We start from the raw sequence: 13,125 nt of genomic DNA, 5'->3' as shown, positions 1-13,125 counted from the left end.
AGTTCTTAAAAAAAAAACAAATTTTTAAATCTCAGCTCAGTGCAGTCTCTTTCACAACTATAAAAAAATAAACAATACTCCTATTATAAACTAATGAATACTAAGTTAAAATAAATGTGACATCCAAAGAGTCACTAAGTATTATTATTATTACATACACGAGTTTTTCTCATTTATTCATCATTCTGCTCAAAAACCTATAAAATATTTACCTTTTAACATTGAATCTCATATTTGTTGCTCTCCTTTATGCCTAATGACACCTTTCATTTACTAAACCTCAAATATTTGAAAGACAATCCAACTTACAAAGGTTATAAAAAGCCTAAACCAATGAATTGTGAAGCAAGATTAAAATTAGGTAGCAGATAAATCTGAAAATGTAGACTTAGTACATATATATTTTTAACTATCAGAATGTACCTATACATCCAAATTAAAAAGGAAAGAGGACCATTGAATACTCTTCATATTATTCTAATACTATTCTTCTGAACGAGTCCAATTTGGTCTGTTACTTGGTCATCTCGTCTGACCTTTCAATGTAAAATTCATCACTGATGACCACTCATATATTTAGCCCTCTGGTTATATTTAAGTAATACATGTTAAACTAGCTTCTCTGAGAATATTATTATAATCAGAGGCCCTCAAAAGGATCATCACATTTTGCTTTTTCTCTAAGATCTTCCAGTCACACTCACAGGACAAGAACTACACCACAAAAACTAAAGATAAATTCCAGAGAGGTTCCCAAGGAGGACTTATGTATCCTCTTATAGCACTTCAGGGTTATAGGAGAAGCCAAGAAATTCTGGTTGTCTCTTTAAGTATGTCCATAAAAATGATCCAAATAATACTATTTAAAAGAATTTTACAATTTAAAAGTATCATAAAAAACTAAATAATAATGTTCAGTACAAATAATAATATTCAATACTAGTTATGGAGAAAACCTAAAAAACCTAACACAAACCGTAAAATGCCAGAAAAAATATTCTTTTCTAAACTCTCCTGAGACGTATGTCACTGCTTCTGAGGAGTGTTTTATTCCTTTTGGTATCCTTTAACATAGTGCCTAACACTCAGTAGATACTAAAAAATATTTGTTGAATGAAGTGGTGAGTTAAAAAAATGAAATTAAAAAAAATATAGGCACTAACTTACTGAGGTTAGTGGAGCATAATTTAGTATGCAGAAATAATACTTCACAAATTACTTAAAGTATTACCTAAAGCTTAGCATATATGGATAACCAATACTCAAAGGCATTTTTGTTTTGAAACATAATATTTCAATGAAAAATGTGTAATTTGTTTACTCCAAAGTTACTTTTAGTACTACTATTCAATAAACTACACAGTAACAGAGATGTCTGTAACTAAACATTCTTTATTAAAATAATTACAGATTAAATTTAATATACAATATAGTACAAAACCTTCAAAATGCAAATAACTAAATACAAACTAAATAACTCCTCTTAATAAACTCAGCCATACAGAAAACATTTAATCCTGCTATTTAACATGGATGTTGGATGTCCATTAAAAATATCCTTTAATTTCTCTCACCTACATGTTTCCAGGCACTGAAAAAACCCTAGTCTAACCTCTCTATGTCCTCCTATGCAAGCTCTTTATATCTTGCCTTCATAGTATTTTCCAACTGTCTGCCTTACACAAAGAGTCCTTGCTGGCATTGGCTTGTTGCTAGTCAGTATTTAGCTCTCTCTTTCTGTAGCGAAGAGAGAGCAACCATCTGCTTCCCACAGCTTTTCATTCCTATGATAGCTTTCTGCTCTTTCCTCTTCCAACTCAGAAACAGAAAGTAAGATAAAACAAAGCATCTTAGGTCCACAAGAAGCTGTAGAATACCCAGGGGAGTTTCCTCCCAATCAGGAAAATGCTTCCTTAGCAACCAAGTTACTAAGGCCAGTTAACCTCCCTTCTCTATCAATATTCAATTTACATTGAAACCCTTTTTGGTTAAGCCCAAATGAGCTTTCTGGCAGAGAAAAAGGTACTTCTGTCTTAAAGGAGCCACACCTCTTCTGAATATAAATGTGATTTGAACTTAACATAAAGTGTTAGGTGATTTCCTAACACAATGTAAGGTACTGGAAACATAGAAATGAAACCAAAATTAAGTGCAATCAACCAGCACAGGCCTAAAATGAGAGTGAAATATTTCAGAACAACCAGAGTTGAATACCATGGAGAATAAGAGATATAGAAAAGATGCTTTGTATCTGTCATGGTCTTATACTTGCCTTGTCTGATTTACGTCCCTTCCCCACAACCAACAAAGCCCAGGTTACCACTAAATAATCACAACATCAGTAAAATTCTAGAGAAAAGATGAATGGAAGAGAGAAGCACAGACGGTATCAAAACCAAGGAGTTTTCTTTCAGGCAAGAAAATAAAAAATTAAAACTAGTGAGGAAACAGCATTTCAAAGTTATGAACTAACTTAGAAGTAGTAAAAACTATAACACCTTTAAAGTAAAGAAGGTGTTTTTATAAAAACATACAAATATACAATAAAAATTCTCCTTCTTCCCAAGATTTCAAGCTGTGAGATGGAGGCTACATTCTTCTACGACTCACAATTAAATTATTATACTGCATTCCAGTTAAGGTAAAGAAAACGACAGAAATATTATACAATAGGTAATTAGTTGTCTTCTGATGTTCATTTTCCAGGTCTTGATGAAGCAAAATCCTCTGGTGAATAATTATTAAGTTTCTTTAAATTCTATATATAATGTAAAATGCAACAACTTGTATATAGTAATTTATAATAGGCACTATAAATCATCCTTTGGCAGTTTTGGTAGCAGTTCTCCAATATCCACATGCAATACCGCTACATCTCAAAACAATCCTTGCTACTAAGTCGTAATACAGAATTTCAGAACCAGTTTTATTTTCTAGTGTTGTCACTTAACCTTTGCAGGACTCTCTATCCCACTTGCACAAGATTTATTCTGAAACAGTGATGCTGCCTTAAGGATGCTCTGATAAAAATTAACATTAGTTAATCCTTGGCTCCCATTATCCTATGTGATCCTCACAACCACCCTGTGAGGCAGGGGTTATTACCACACCCTTCCCCAGGTGAGGTGTTTGAAACTGAAAAAGAGTGGGGAAAGGAACATAAACTTTATGAAGCACCTACCACTTTCTCAGCAACGGTCAGGTGCTTTCTTCCATGACATAATTTAATATAGAGCCCCCAACTCCCCACTTCCTGACTCCCTCAAATATTTGGAATCTGTGTTTACAGATGAGGGATTTGAGGCTCAAAGAGGTTCAGTAACATGTTCAAAGTACACAGTTAAAGTGAGGAAAAGTAGGGATTTAAAACCAAATTTTCCCAACTCCGAAGCCCTTGCTCTTTCAACCATGCCACACCACCTGCTACCTAAAGCCCATGGCAGCCCCATTATGCTACTCTCTGAATCCCTTCCACTGACATTAGCAATCATCAAGGATCTAACTAACATTTTCTAAATGTGAGTCATGAGCTGTTAGGAGGTTCTGAAGTCAACTGGTGGACTTCAGCATTTTTAAAAAAACAAAATAGAGCAGAATAGATTAATAAGTAGGTAGATCAAAAAGAATAAAAATTGTTTCTCATGAACCTTGGTTTCAGGTATGTGTGTATGGAGTGTACTGGGTCCTGATGTAAAATGTATTTCTTAGTGTGGGTATATATCAAAAAAGTCTGAAAGCCACTGGTCTCAGAGGATGCTCTCACTCAGACCTGGAGCATGGAAAGACTTATCAAGGGACTGGAAACTACTCAATGCTCAGCTCTGTTCATTTAAAATTAACATCAAGAAACACAAGACAGGAAGCCCCTTCTCAGACAAGGAAGAAAAAGGATTACCTAGAATCAGCATAGGAGGAGGATGCTGATTGTATAATTACATACCTCCTTCACAGCAGCTCCAGTCCATCAAGTAGACGGTATGGTTTATTTTTTACAGCACTAATTATGTAATTATCCATAACATTAAATCAGTTCCACCTGATTCAGTCTATCAGAGGTTTCCTGAAATATTCATTTGTTTATTATTTTTAAAAAAGAACGCTAAACTACCAATCATCTTACATGTAAAAGCTCCAGTGTGGAAGCTGGCAAACTTTTCTTGAAAAAGATCTTCTGTCAAATACGTCACTTTCGGTCCTTTGTGATAACTGGTGATCGAAATTTCATCTTAATATACCTTGGCACTTCTACAAGCAACAGATTTCAGACAATACTTGGATATTTCCACTTATTTTATGTAAAGTTATTTTTCACCCTTAGGCACGTAAATACAAAAATAAACTTTAAGAAATATTACTGGCCACTTCATTTAATAAGTACCATTTAATAAACAGACAAAAAAATTGATAATGACAAAATATTTACTGTAACATTGCTGACTTTTAGTAAGTTAACAGTATTTCAGAGAGAAGGGAATTTTAGAAAGTTCAAATCCAGAAAAATCAAGATACAGGCTACATTAGTTTCTGGCATTAATATGCCAGGCACTGGGCTAGATGCTAAGGACACAGCGGGGATCGAAGTGATCTAACCAGGTCAGTGCTTAGAGTCTAGGAGCAAGGTTGAAACCACTATTCCAGTCTGAAAATGTTTTGTTCTCTCCCTGTAAAAATAGTCCATCCACATTTTTAATAAAGCCTCCTTAATAGGAGCATTTCAGGTACTAGTGAAAGAAATATTGGGAGCTATATTGGTCCAATTATATAAGTAGCAATCTACATATATGAATGTCCTTAGTTCTAGGCAATAATTTTGTAGTAAAACAATATTCTATATAATAGTCCGTATCTGACACTTAAAAAAAATCCTGCCAAGTAGCTAATTTCATTCAAGCTAAAAAACAAACAAAAAAAAAACCCAATCTTTTAAACATCCAAAGATTGCAGTTTTCCATGATATTTCACATTCCCATTTCAACATTCAATTTCTTTAGACTTTTTAAGCCCTGCATAGAATATTATGCTGATGGGCATTTCTTTCACTCCAGGAAAAAAAAAAAAATATATATATATATATATTTTTTTTTGTTGTTGTTGTTTGTTTGTTTGTTTTTTTGTGGTACGCGGGCTTCTCACTGCTGTGGCCTCTCCCATTGCGAAGCACAGGCTCCAGACGCGCAGGCTCAGCGGCCATGGCTCATGGGCCCAGCCGCTCCACGGCATGTGGGATCTTCCCAGACTGGGGCACGAACCCGTGTCCCCTGCACTGGCAGGCGGACTCTCAACCACTGAGCCACCAGGGAAGCCACAGAAAATATTTTTTAAATTAACCTTTTCAACTTAACTAAGGAGGACTTCCCTGGCAGTCCAGTGGTTAAGATTCCATGCTTCCAGGACTTCCCTGGTGGTCCAGTGGTTGAGAATCTGTCTTGCAATGCAGGGGACCCCTGATCAGGGAACTAAAATCCCACATGCTGCGGAGCATGCGTTTTACTCTGTGGCATATATTTACACTCTAAATTAGACAAAATTAAAATTTACTTTGCCTTTGAACATTTTCATAATACCTCAAGAAAAACACAAAAATGGTATTGTGGGATTGGGGTCTGCTGTATTAATAGTTATTTACTTTAAAAATCCACTTATCTATCAGCATTAGATTCATTAAATCAATAAATAAATACTGACTGACTATTACAGGTACTTTTATTTGCATCTACACACATTAAATATAACAGACTTTCTAGTATGTTAGCATTACTTTAATAATTACATTTTCAAATACTAGTGGTAATCATGCTTATTACTCATCATTTACATTTATCAACATGTCTATACGCCAGTCTAAAAATAGCAGTTGCTTTACAGAGAAATTGTTAACACTGAGAACAGTAGCTTGTCATTTATCCATTATATATTAAAAAAAAACCCCACAATATTCTGACATATGAGTCTATTTCAGACATACAAAATATTACTCATCCTAGAAGCCACTTAACAACATCCTTAGGGCAAATGTGTATATTTGAAGACCTGGTTACATCAGAAGATCATCAATCTCTGAATATGTTCTTTTGGCAATTGAGATCATCTCCTGTTACTGATTCTCAGCTTTACGCTTCAGGGAATTTATGATAGGTTGTTTTTTGTTCAGGGCTCCCTATAATATTCTACCTGCCCTGGACTAAGGCAAGTCCCAGTTAGTGGACTACAAGGCCCTAGGACAAAAATCCCTTTTTCCAGTAGCATACTATTACTATTTTTATGAATCTATCATTTTCATAGTTTTAAAAAATTTAATCTGAAGGTGTAACCTCAGGCTTTAAAGTAATGAAGATAGTAAATGAATAAATAAAATATTCTCAATACCCATCTCTGATACCTCATCAAAAGGAAGAAATGGAACTTCAGACAGAAGAATCCAAACTTCAATAATATAAAAAAATAACTGACCAACCTAAAGTAAATATTTATGGGTATCTAAATTGAATGAATCAAAGGGCAAAAACTGGGCCATCTCTATTCTATGAAACTGATTCAGAATTTCATAAATGAAGAAGTTAGAGATAAAAATAAAATGCAAAGCAATGTCAGACAAAAGCTAGCTCTACAGGAAGGACTTTCAGGCGTTTCCCTCTTCTAAGCATTCATTAATAATTTTTACTACTCATTATTAACAATCAATATCCATGTTGAATATTCATCTCATTGTTTCCTTTTATTTAGAGTAGTTTAATGTTAAACATGATAAAAAAAAAACTTACACCTTGTTTCTTCATTCTAGTCATTGTAGTCTTTATTGGCCAGTGAGTTAATTTAGAACCTTACAAAATACATTTTTTAAATTTACTTATTTATTTATTTTTGGCTGTGTTGGGTCTTTTTGCTACACGCGGGCTTTTCTCCAGTTGTGGCGAGTGTGGGCTACTCTTCATTGAGGTACACAGGCTTCTCATTGCGGTGGCTTCTGTTGTTGTGGAGCACGGGCTCTAGGCACGCGGGCTCAGTAGTTGTGGCTCACAGGCTCTAGAGCGCAGGCTCAGTAGCTGTGGTACACGGGCTTAGCTGCTCCGTGGCATGTGGGATCTTTCCGGAACAGGGCTCAAAACCGTGTCCCCTGCATTGGCAGGTGGGTTCTCAACCACTGTGCCACCAGGCAAGCCCACAAAATATTTTTAAAGTTTAGTAGTTATTTTGCAATAATATTCACATGAGTTTTAAAGGTTAATGACTAATTTTCCTCAAAAAATTGTCTAACATGAATATAGAGCCTTTGCTCCCACTTCCATTCTCAAACTATTGTTTTATTTATGTAAATAAGTCTTTGATAAGACTTTCCACAATAAGCTCATATTTGTTAAAGCATTTAACATGTTAAATCATGTTTTTCACTAGTGTTAAATGATATCTTAATTTCTCTAAGAAAAGTCTTCAGTTAAATCCAAAAAGTCCTAAGTTGATAAAGTGAAGTATTAGCACGAACATTCACTTATAGAAATTAGTGTTACGGACTTCCCTGGTGTCACAGTGATTAAGAATTCGCCTGCCAATGCAGGAGACACGGGTTTGAGCCGTGGTCGGGGAAGATCCCACATGCCGCGGAGCAACGAAGCCTGTGTGCAACAACTACTGAGCCTGCACTCTAGAGCCCACGAGCCACAACTACTGAGCCTGCATGCCACAACTACTGAAGCCCGTGTGCCTAGAGCCTGTACTCTGCAACAAGAGAAGCCATTGCAGTGAGAAGCCCGTGCACCACAACAGAGTAGTCCCTGCTCGCCACAACTAGAGAAAGCCCGTGTGCAGCAACGAAGACCCAACACAGCCATAAATAAATAAATAAAAATTAAAAAAAAAAGAAATTAGTGTTACGTATAATAAGATATTCAAGAACCAGTGTTGATTATGTTGGCTCCTGTTGAAAATATTCACTTACATTTATAAGATTTTAAATTGAAGCAATGAATTTCTCTTGGTCACTGGTAAAGAAAAGATCTTGTTCAAAAATTGCCACAGTCTTGTTATTTCACAAACTCAGAAATGTCACAAGCAAATCATATAAACTACTCTCAACAATAAATGTCTTATCTAATGATTAACCTATAAGAACTCCTGCTCCCCAAAACCAGAACTAAGTTACCCCAATATATTTAGTAGATTTCTGAATATCATCTCACTCTTTCAAGTATCATTTTAAATTATATTTTAAAAATTCAAAAAAGACATAGTTTATGATTTTCACAAATTACTTCACTTATATGTTCCATTATATTTCACTTTGATTTTTAAAATCCTGTTTATTAAAGGTTTAAACTCACAGGCATAAAAATCATGAATCCAGCTACCCTTCTACAGTCAAGACTGCCGGTTCTGGTTAGAACAAAGAAGTGAGTTGACTTTGCACTTCATACATGGCCAATTTTTTAAAAAATCTTTTTAAAGCAACTATTAGTAGAGGCATTCTTTCAAATAAATAGGAAAGGTGATATACAGATATGGATCAGGCTTTAAATTCTAAAGAGAATTCAGAGGTCCCCTGGCTCAGTCTTCTACACAATGCAGGACTCCTTTCTATAATATTAGAGGCTAGGTTATAAACTGGTGGCCTAAGGACCATTTGAACCCATACACATGGTTTATTTGGCCTGCACAGTTTGTTTGTTTTTCAATTAAACCCACCTGGAGCTGCATTTCTACTATCCCTTTGGATGAGCCATTCCCTCTCCACTTCTCCACAGCTCCCACCACTTCCCATCACCCCACTTCACTCATTCATCATCTGCCTGGTGCTTTAAGCATCTGAACATTTCCATCAGTGACTACTGTTATGGAGAAAGGGTTATCTACTCTGTGGCTGAACATCTCCATGAAAGGGAAGGGAACTCACAACTTTGCAAGTTGACCAATTTCACTATAGGCAACTCTAAACAGTAGAGAGACTTGTCTAGAATAATTTCCAGACACAAACTAATTCTATCCTCAGAAACAAAATGAGTCTACTCTGTCTTCCACAGGAAAGCCTTCTAGATATCTTAAGACAACTAACCTTCCTAGGTCTTCAGAGCTCCCAAATAGTCCTCATAATAATATATTTTCAAGCCCACCCACGGCATGCTTCTTTGAATGGATAAACCCTACTTATGATTTATTTTCAGCTATTATTTATGGATTCATTCATTATGCATTCTAGCTATCAATGTTGCTCTTCACATGTAATAATGTAATATTTCCTTTAGATCAGTGATTTTTAAACTTTCTGGTCTCAATACTCCTTTATACTTTTAAAATTCATTGAGGATTCCAAGGAACTTTTGTTTGAGAGTTATATATATGGATATTTACTATATTAGAAATTAAAATTGAATTTTTAAAAAAATTTGTTAATTCACTTTAAAAATACATAGTAATATAACAGCAAATTTCTATGAAAAATAAATGTTTTCCAAAATAACATAAATGAGTAAGTAAAGCAGTATTGTTTTACATTTTGCAAATATTTTTAATGTCTGACTCAATTAAAAACAGCTGGATTCCTATAACTATTTCTGCATTCATTCTGTTGCAATATCACACATAGGTAGCCTCTGGAAAACTCGGGGAGAATGGAAGTAAATAATACTTTAATATTGTTAAATAGTTTTGACCTTGTGGACCCCTTGAAAGGGGTCCCTCCAGGGGCCCCTCTTTCAGGGACCCTCCAGGGGTCCCCAGACAATATTTGGAATCCATTTATAAATGCTTTCATTAGTGTAGCTTAGGTTCCAGTTATTTTCTCTAGCATCCATGGCATTCTTTTCACTTATCTTGAGCTTATGGTCAACTAAAATCACTCGCTCTTTCTCAAACAAATTTCCGTCATGTCAATGCAGACCTTATACATAAATTTCCCTACAGCTGCCATTTTGTTGGCTTCAGATTACCCTTTGGTAGTAGACGCTGTTGGTGCCCTACCCAGGTCCCCTTAAGGCCGGTGTAATTGTTGGCTGATAACACACAGCAGCCCCCTTCTCTGAAGAATTTCTCAGTAATACTGGAGCCATCTTGCTTGGGAAGCTATGTCTATCTCTACGTCAGCCAGTGACTGACTGACAAACCAATAACTTACAGAGTACAAAAGGTCAGCCTCAAGGACACAAAGTAGGACTAATTCTGAGTATCCGTACTCCGGAGCTTCAAGGAGATCAGACTAAAGTTAGTCTCTAGTGAGACCATAATCTTCCTTAGCTTTTATCCCTTGTTCTGTCCTGCTTCTGGCACTCTTTTTCTCCTAAGAACACATCCCTAATAAATCATTTTAACAGGAATCTCCATATCAGGCTCAACCTAAGACATTTTTTATCTCATCAAGATTATTGCAATATCAACTCTACCATACATCATATTAGCTAACCATCTCAGCTGTACACCATCTCAAATATGCTAAGAATTGTATTATAAAGTACTGCAGTGGTTTCTCAAAGTGTGGTGGTTCCTGTACCAGCAGCATCAGCATAACATGGGAACTTAGAATTGCAAATTCTCAGGCCCCAGTCCAAACCTACTGAATCACAAACTCCATCACAGAGATGTGCTGTAAGTAACTAATCCACCACTGTTGAACATTTTAGTTTCTATTTTTCCTATTATAAATAATGGTAAAATGAATATACTTGCATGTAAAACTTTGTGTACATTTCTGATTATTTTATAAGTATTTGTCTGCAATTTACTTTGATGTAAAAGTACTGCATCAAAAAAGAAGATGTATTGATACATGAATCAGGAATGGATATGTAATACAGCAAGCACAGCAAAATGTTAATGGTAGAATCCAGGTGATGAGTACATGGATGTTCATTGCAAAATTCTTTCAACTTTTTCATATGTGTTTGAAATTTGTTGGGAAATGTTGAAAATAAAAAATGTTGAAAAAATATATTTTATGAAGCTAAATTCCTAGAATTGGAATAGACTGTTCATAGTATGTGCACGTCTTCAAACTTTGTAAAGTTAAAACATCAACCAGAAAGTGTCAGTTCCCTCACACTGTCAACACCACTTTTTAGTGCTTTTCAAATGTCTGACAACTTGTTAGGCAAAAACTAGTAATTTATCTCTTATATCATCATCTCCATGTGTATTTTTTAAAGCTAATATATAATGAACTGAAAAGCTTCCCAACATGCTTGGCTTCAGATAGGATGTTGGTTACTTGAACCAGGAAACAGTAATCAATATTTGAACACCTACTCGGGGGCACTTACCTTATTACCTACCCTCAGGAATAACTTGCAAGCTAAACTGTACAGGCGAGAGTTACTTCCAGGCCAGCATCATACACAGTCAGAGGGGGTTAGTGCTGGATTGTCCAAGGGAACTGATTTAACAGGTCCTAAGAAAGGACTCTTACTTCACAAAAAAGTCTCCTTTCCCATTTTACCAGGATACTCAGAATTCTAAGCATTAGAGTTCTTTCTTTATGTTAAAGCAATTAGATTCCCACTGATTCAATTTTCTTTTTTTTTCTTTTGCGGTACGCAGGCCTCTCACTGTTGTGGCCTCTCCCGTTGCGGAGCACAGGCTCCGGACGCACAGGCTCAGCGGCCATGACTCACGGGCCCAGCCGCTCCGCGGCATGTAGGATCCTCCCCGACAGGGGCACGAACCCGTGTCCCCTGCATCGGCAGGCGGACTCTCAACCACTGCGCCACCAGGGAAGCCCCTCAATTTTAAAATTCAAGTATTTTACTTCAATATGGGTTCCACGTAATTATGGTGCATCCATAGGATGGAATGCAATGGAGATATTAAAAAAGAACTATGGATATCTACATCTACTGACATGAAAAGATATCCATGCTATGCTTGTTCATTGCAGAACACAAGTATGTATGTGTGTGTATGACAGAAATATGTATAAGGATACTTACTAAAATATTAATAGTGGTTACCTCCAGTTGAAGGACATATGGGAGTTTTTTTACTCTTTTAATATATTTCTCTACTGTTTATTTTTACAATAGATATATAAAAAAATTTATTAACAATATAAAGTACAATAAGGCTATTTGCATTTTGATAAAAAGAAAATTGAAAATATCCCAGAAAACCATTAAGCCGTTATTAGCACCTTATTAAATTTTAATTTAGCAAGATTTTCAAGTCAAGGTTAAAGCTGCCTAAGGAATGAGACCCGGATCCAGCATATTTTAAAGGACATAGGAGAAAAATTAAAGGCAGACTAGGTAAAGAGATCTCCATCCATGTATTAAGCAGCTGAGGTATAGGCCTGTATTATCCTGGTGGGATTTTACTGGGAAAAAATCAACAGGCAACAGAAGGCATCTGTGGTCTTTAGATGCAAGAGAAACCAAAAGGGTGAAGGCTTACTACAATCTCTATAGACCCGGAGTGAATCTTAACTTTACCACAGTTCCTGCTCTCAATATTATCGAAAATAACCTCCTACAAATGATGTTCACTTCTCCCCCTACAGCAGGTCCAGGATCTGATGGCAGTTAATTTTTAAAATATATTATTTATCAGGTTTAAATTTTTACTTTATACTTTACAAAGACTGAAAAGGAAAACATGACATGTAAAATCACTCACCTCCATGGGAAGACATGTTTGTACACGGGCAGATGTTCCTCGATGTGACACTGCAGTCCCATTTTTAATTTGAAACTGTGTTTTGCACATGTAGCCATCAGAACAGTCCTGTGTTCCATCACCAAACAATACATAAGAAAATGCCAATTATTGTAAGAACTCATCATTCTAAGATCTACAGCATCTCGTAAGTTCCAAACCGAGCAATGAAAAACTAAGTATATTTAAATGAGATAATACGGATAAAGAAATTCATCCAATATCCCTGTACATAGTACGTAATCAATAAATAGAAAATTTAATCCCCTACTTTTCATACCTATTAATGATGTTTCCTCTTCTCTTAGATTAAATCCCTTTTATTCCCCAAGCATTTCAAAGCATAGAATTCATAGAACACAATGGGTTGGCAGCTGTTTAAAAATATCTAAACTTATAGAAATATCTTGTCACATAATTAATACTGATGTTCATGGCATATACAGAAATAGAAATTTTAGGAGGACATGCATCTTGAAGCTAGAAGGGACCCTCTAT

The 13,125-nt window shown here is 35.6% G+C and overlaps 1 protein-coding gene across 4 annotated transcripts in view; it reads right to left on the bottom strand.

Moving 5' to 3' along the window:
- The window catches only part of ATG10 (autophagy related 10), a 224,620-nt gene that overhangs the window by 154,136 nt on the left and 57,359 nt on the right, over positions 1 to 13,125 (bottom strand). For 2 of the 4 annotated variants that reach the window (XM_030846998.2, XM_030847007.2), the window contains exon 3: positions 12,589 to 12,696. In XM_030846998.2, coding sequence (XP_030702858.2) covers positions 12,589 to 12,696 — 108 coding nt within the window. Of the gene's footprint in view, positions 1 to 12,588; positions 12,716 to 13,125 lie in introns of all 4 variants that reach the window. The other 2 variants (XM_060295973.1, XM_060295974.1) reach the window with 1 other exon arrangement.

This window comes from Globicephala melas, chromosome 3, assembly GCF_963455315.2.
Source record: "Globicephala melas chromosome 3, mGloMel1.2, whole genome shotgun sequence".
Classification (NCBI taxonomy): Eukaryota; Metazoa; Chordata; class Mammalia; order Artiodactyla; family Delphinidae; genus Globicephala; species Globicephala melas.
This window is presented reverse-complemented; position numbering and strand designations above follow the sequence as displayed.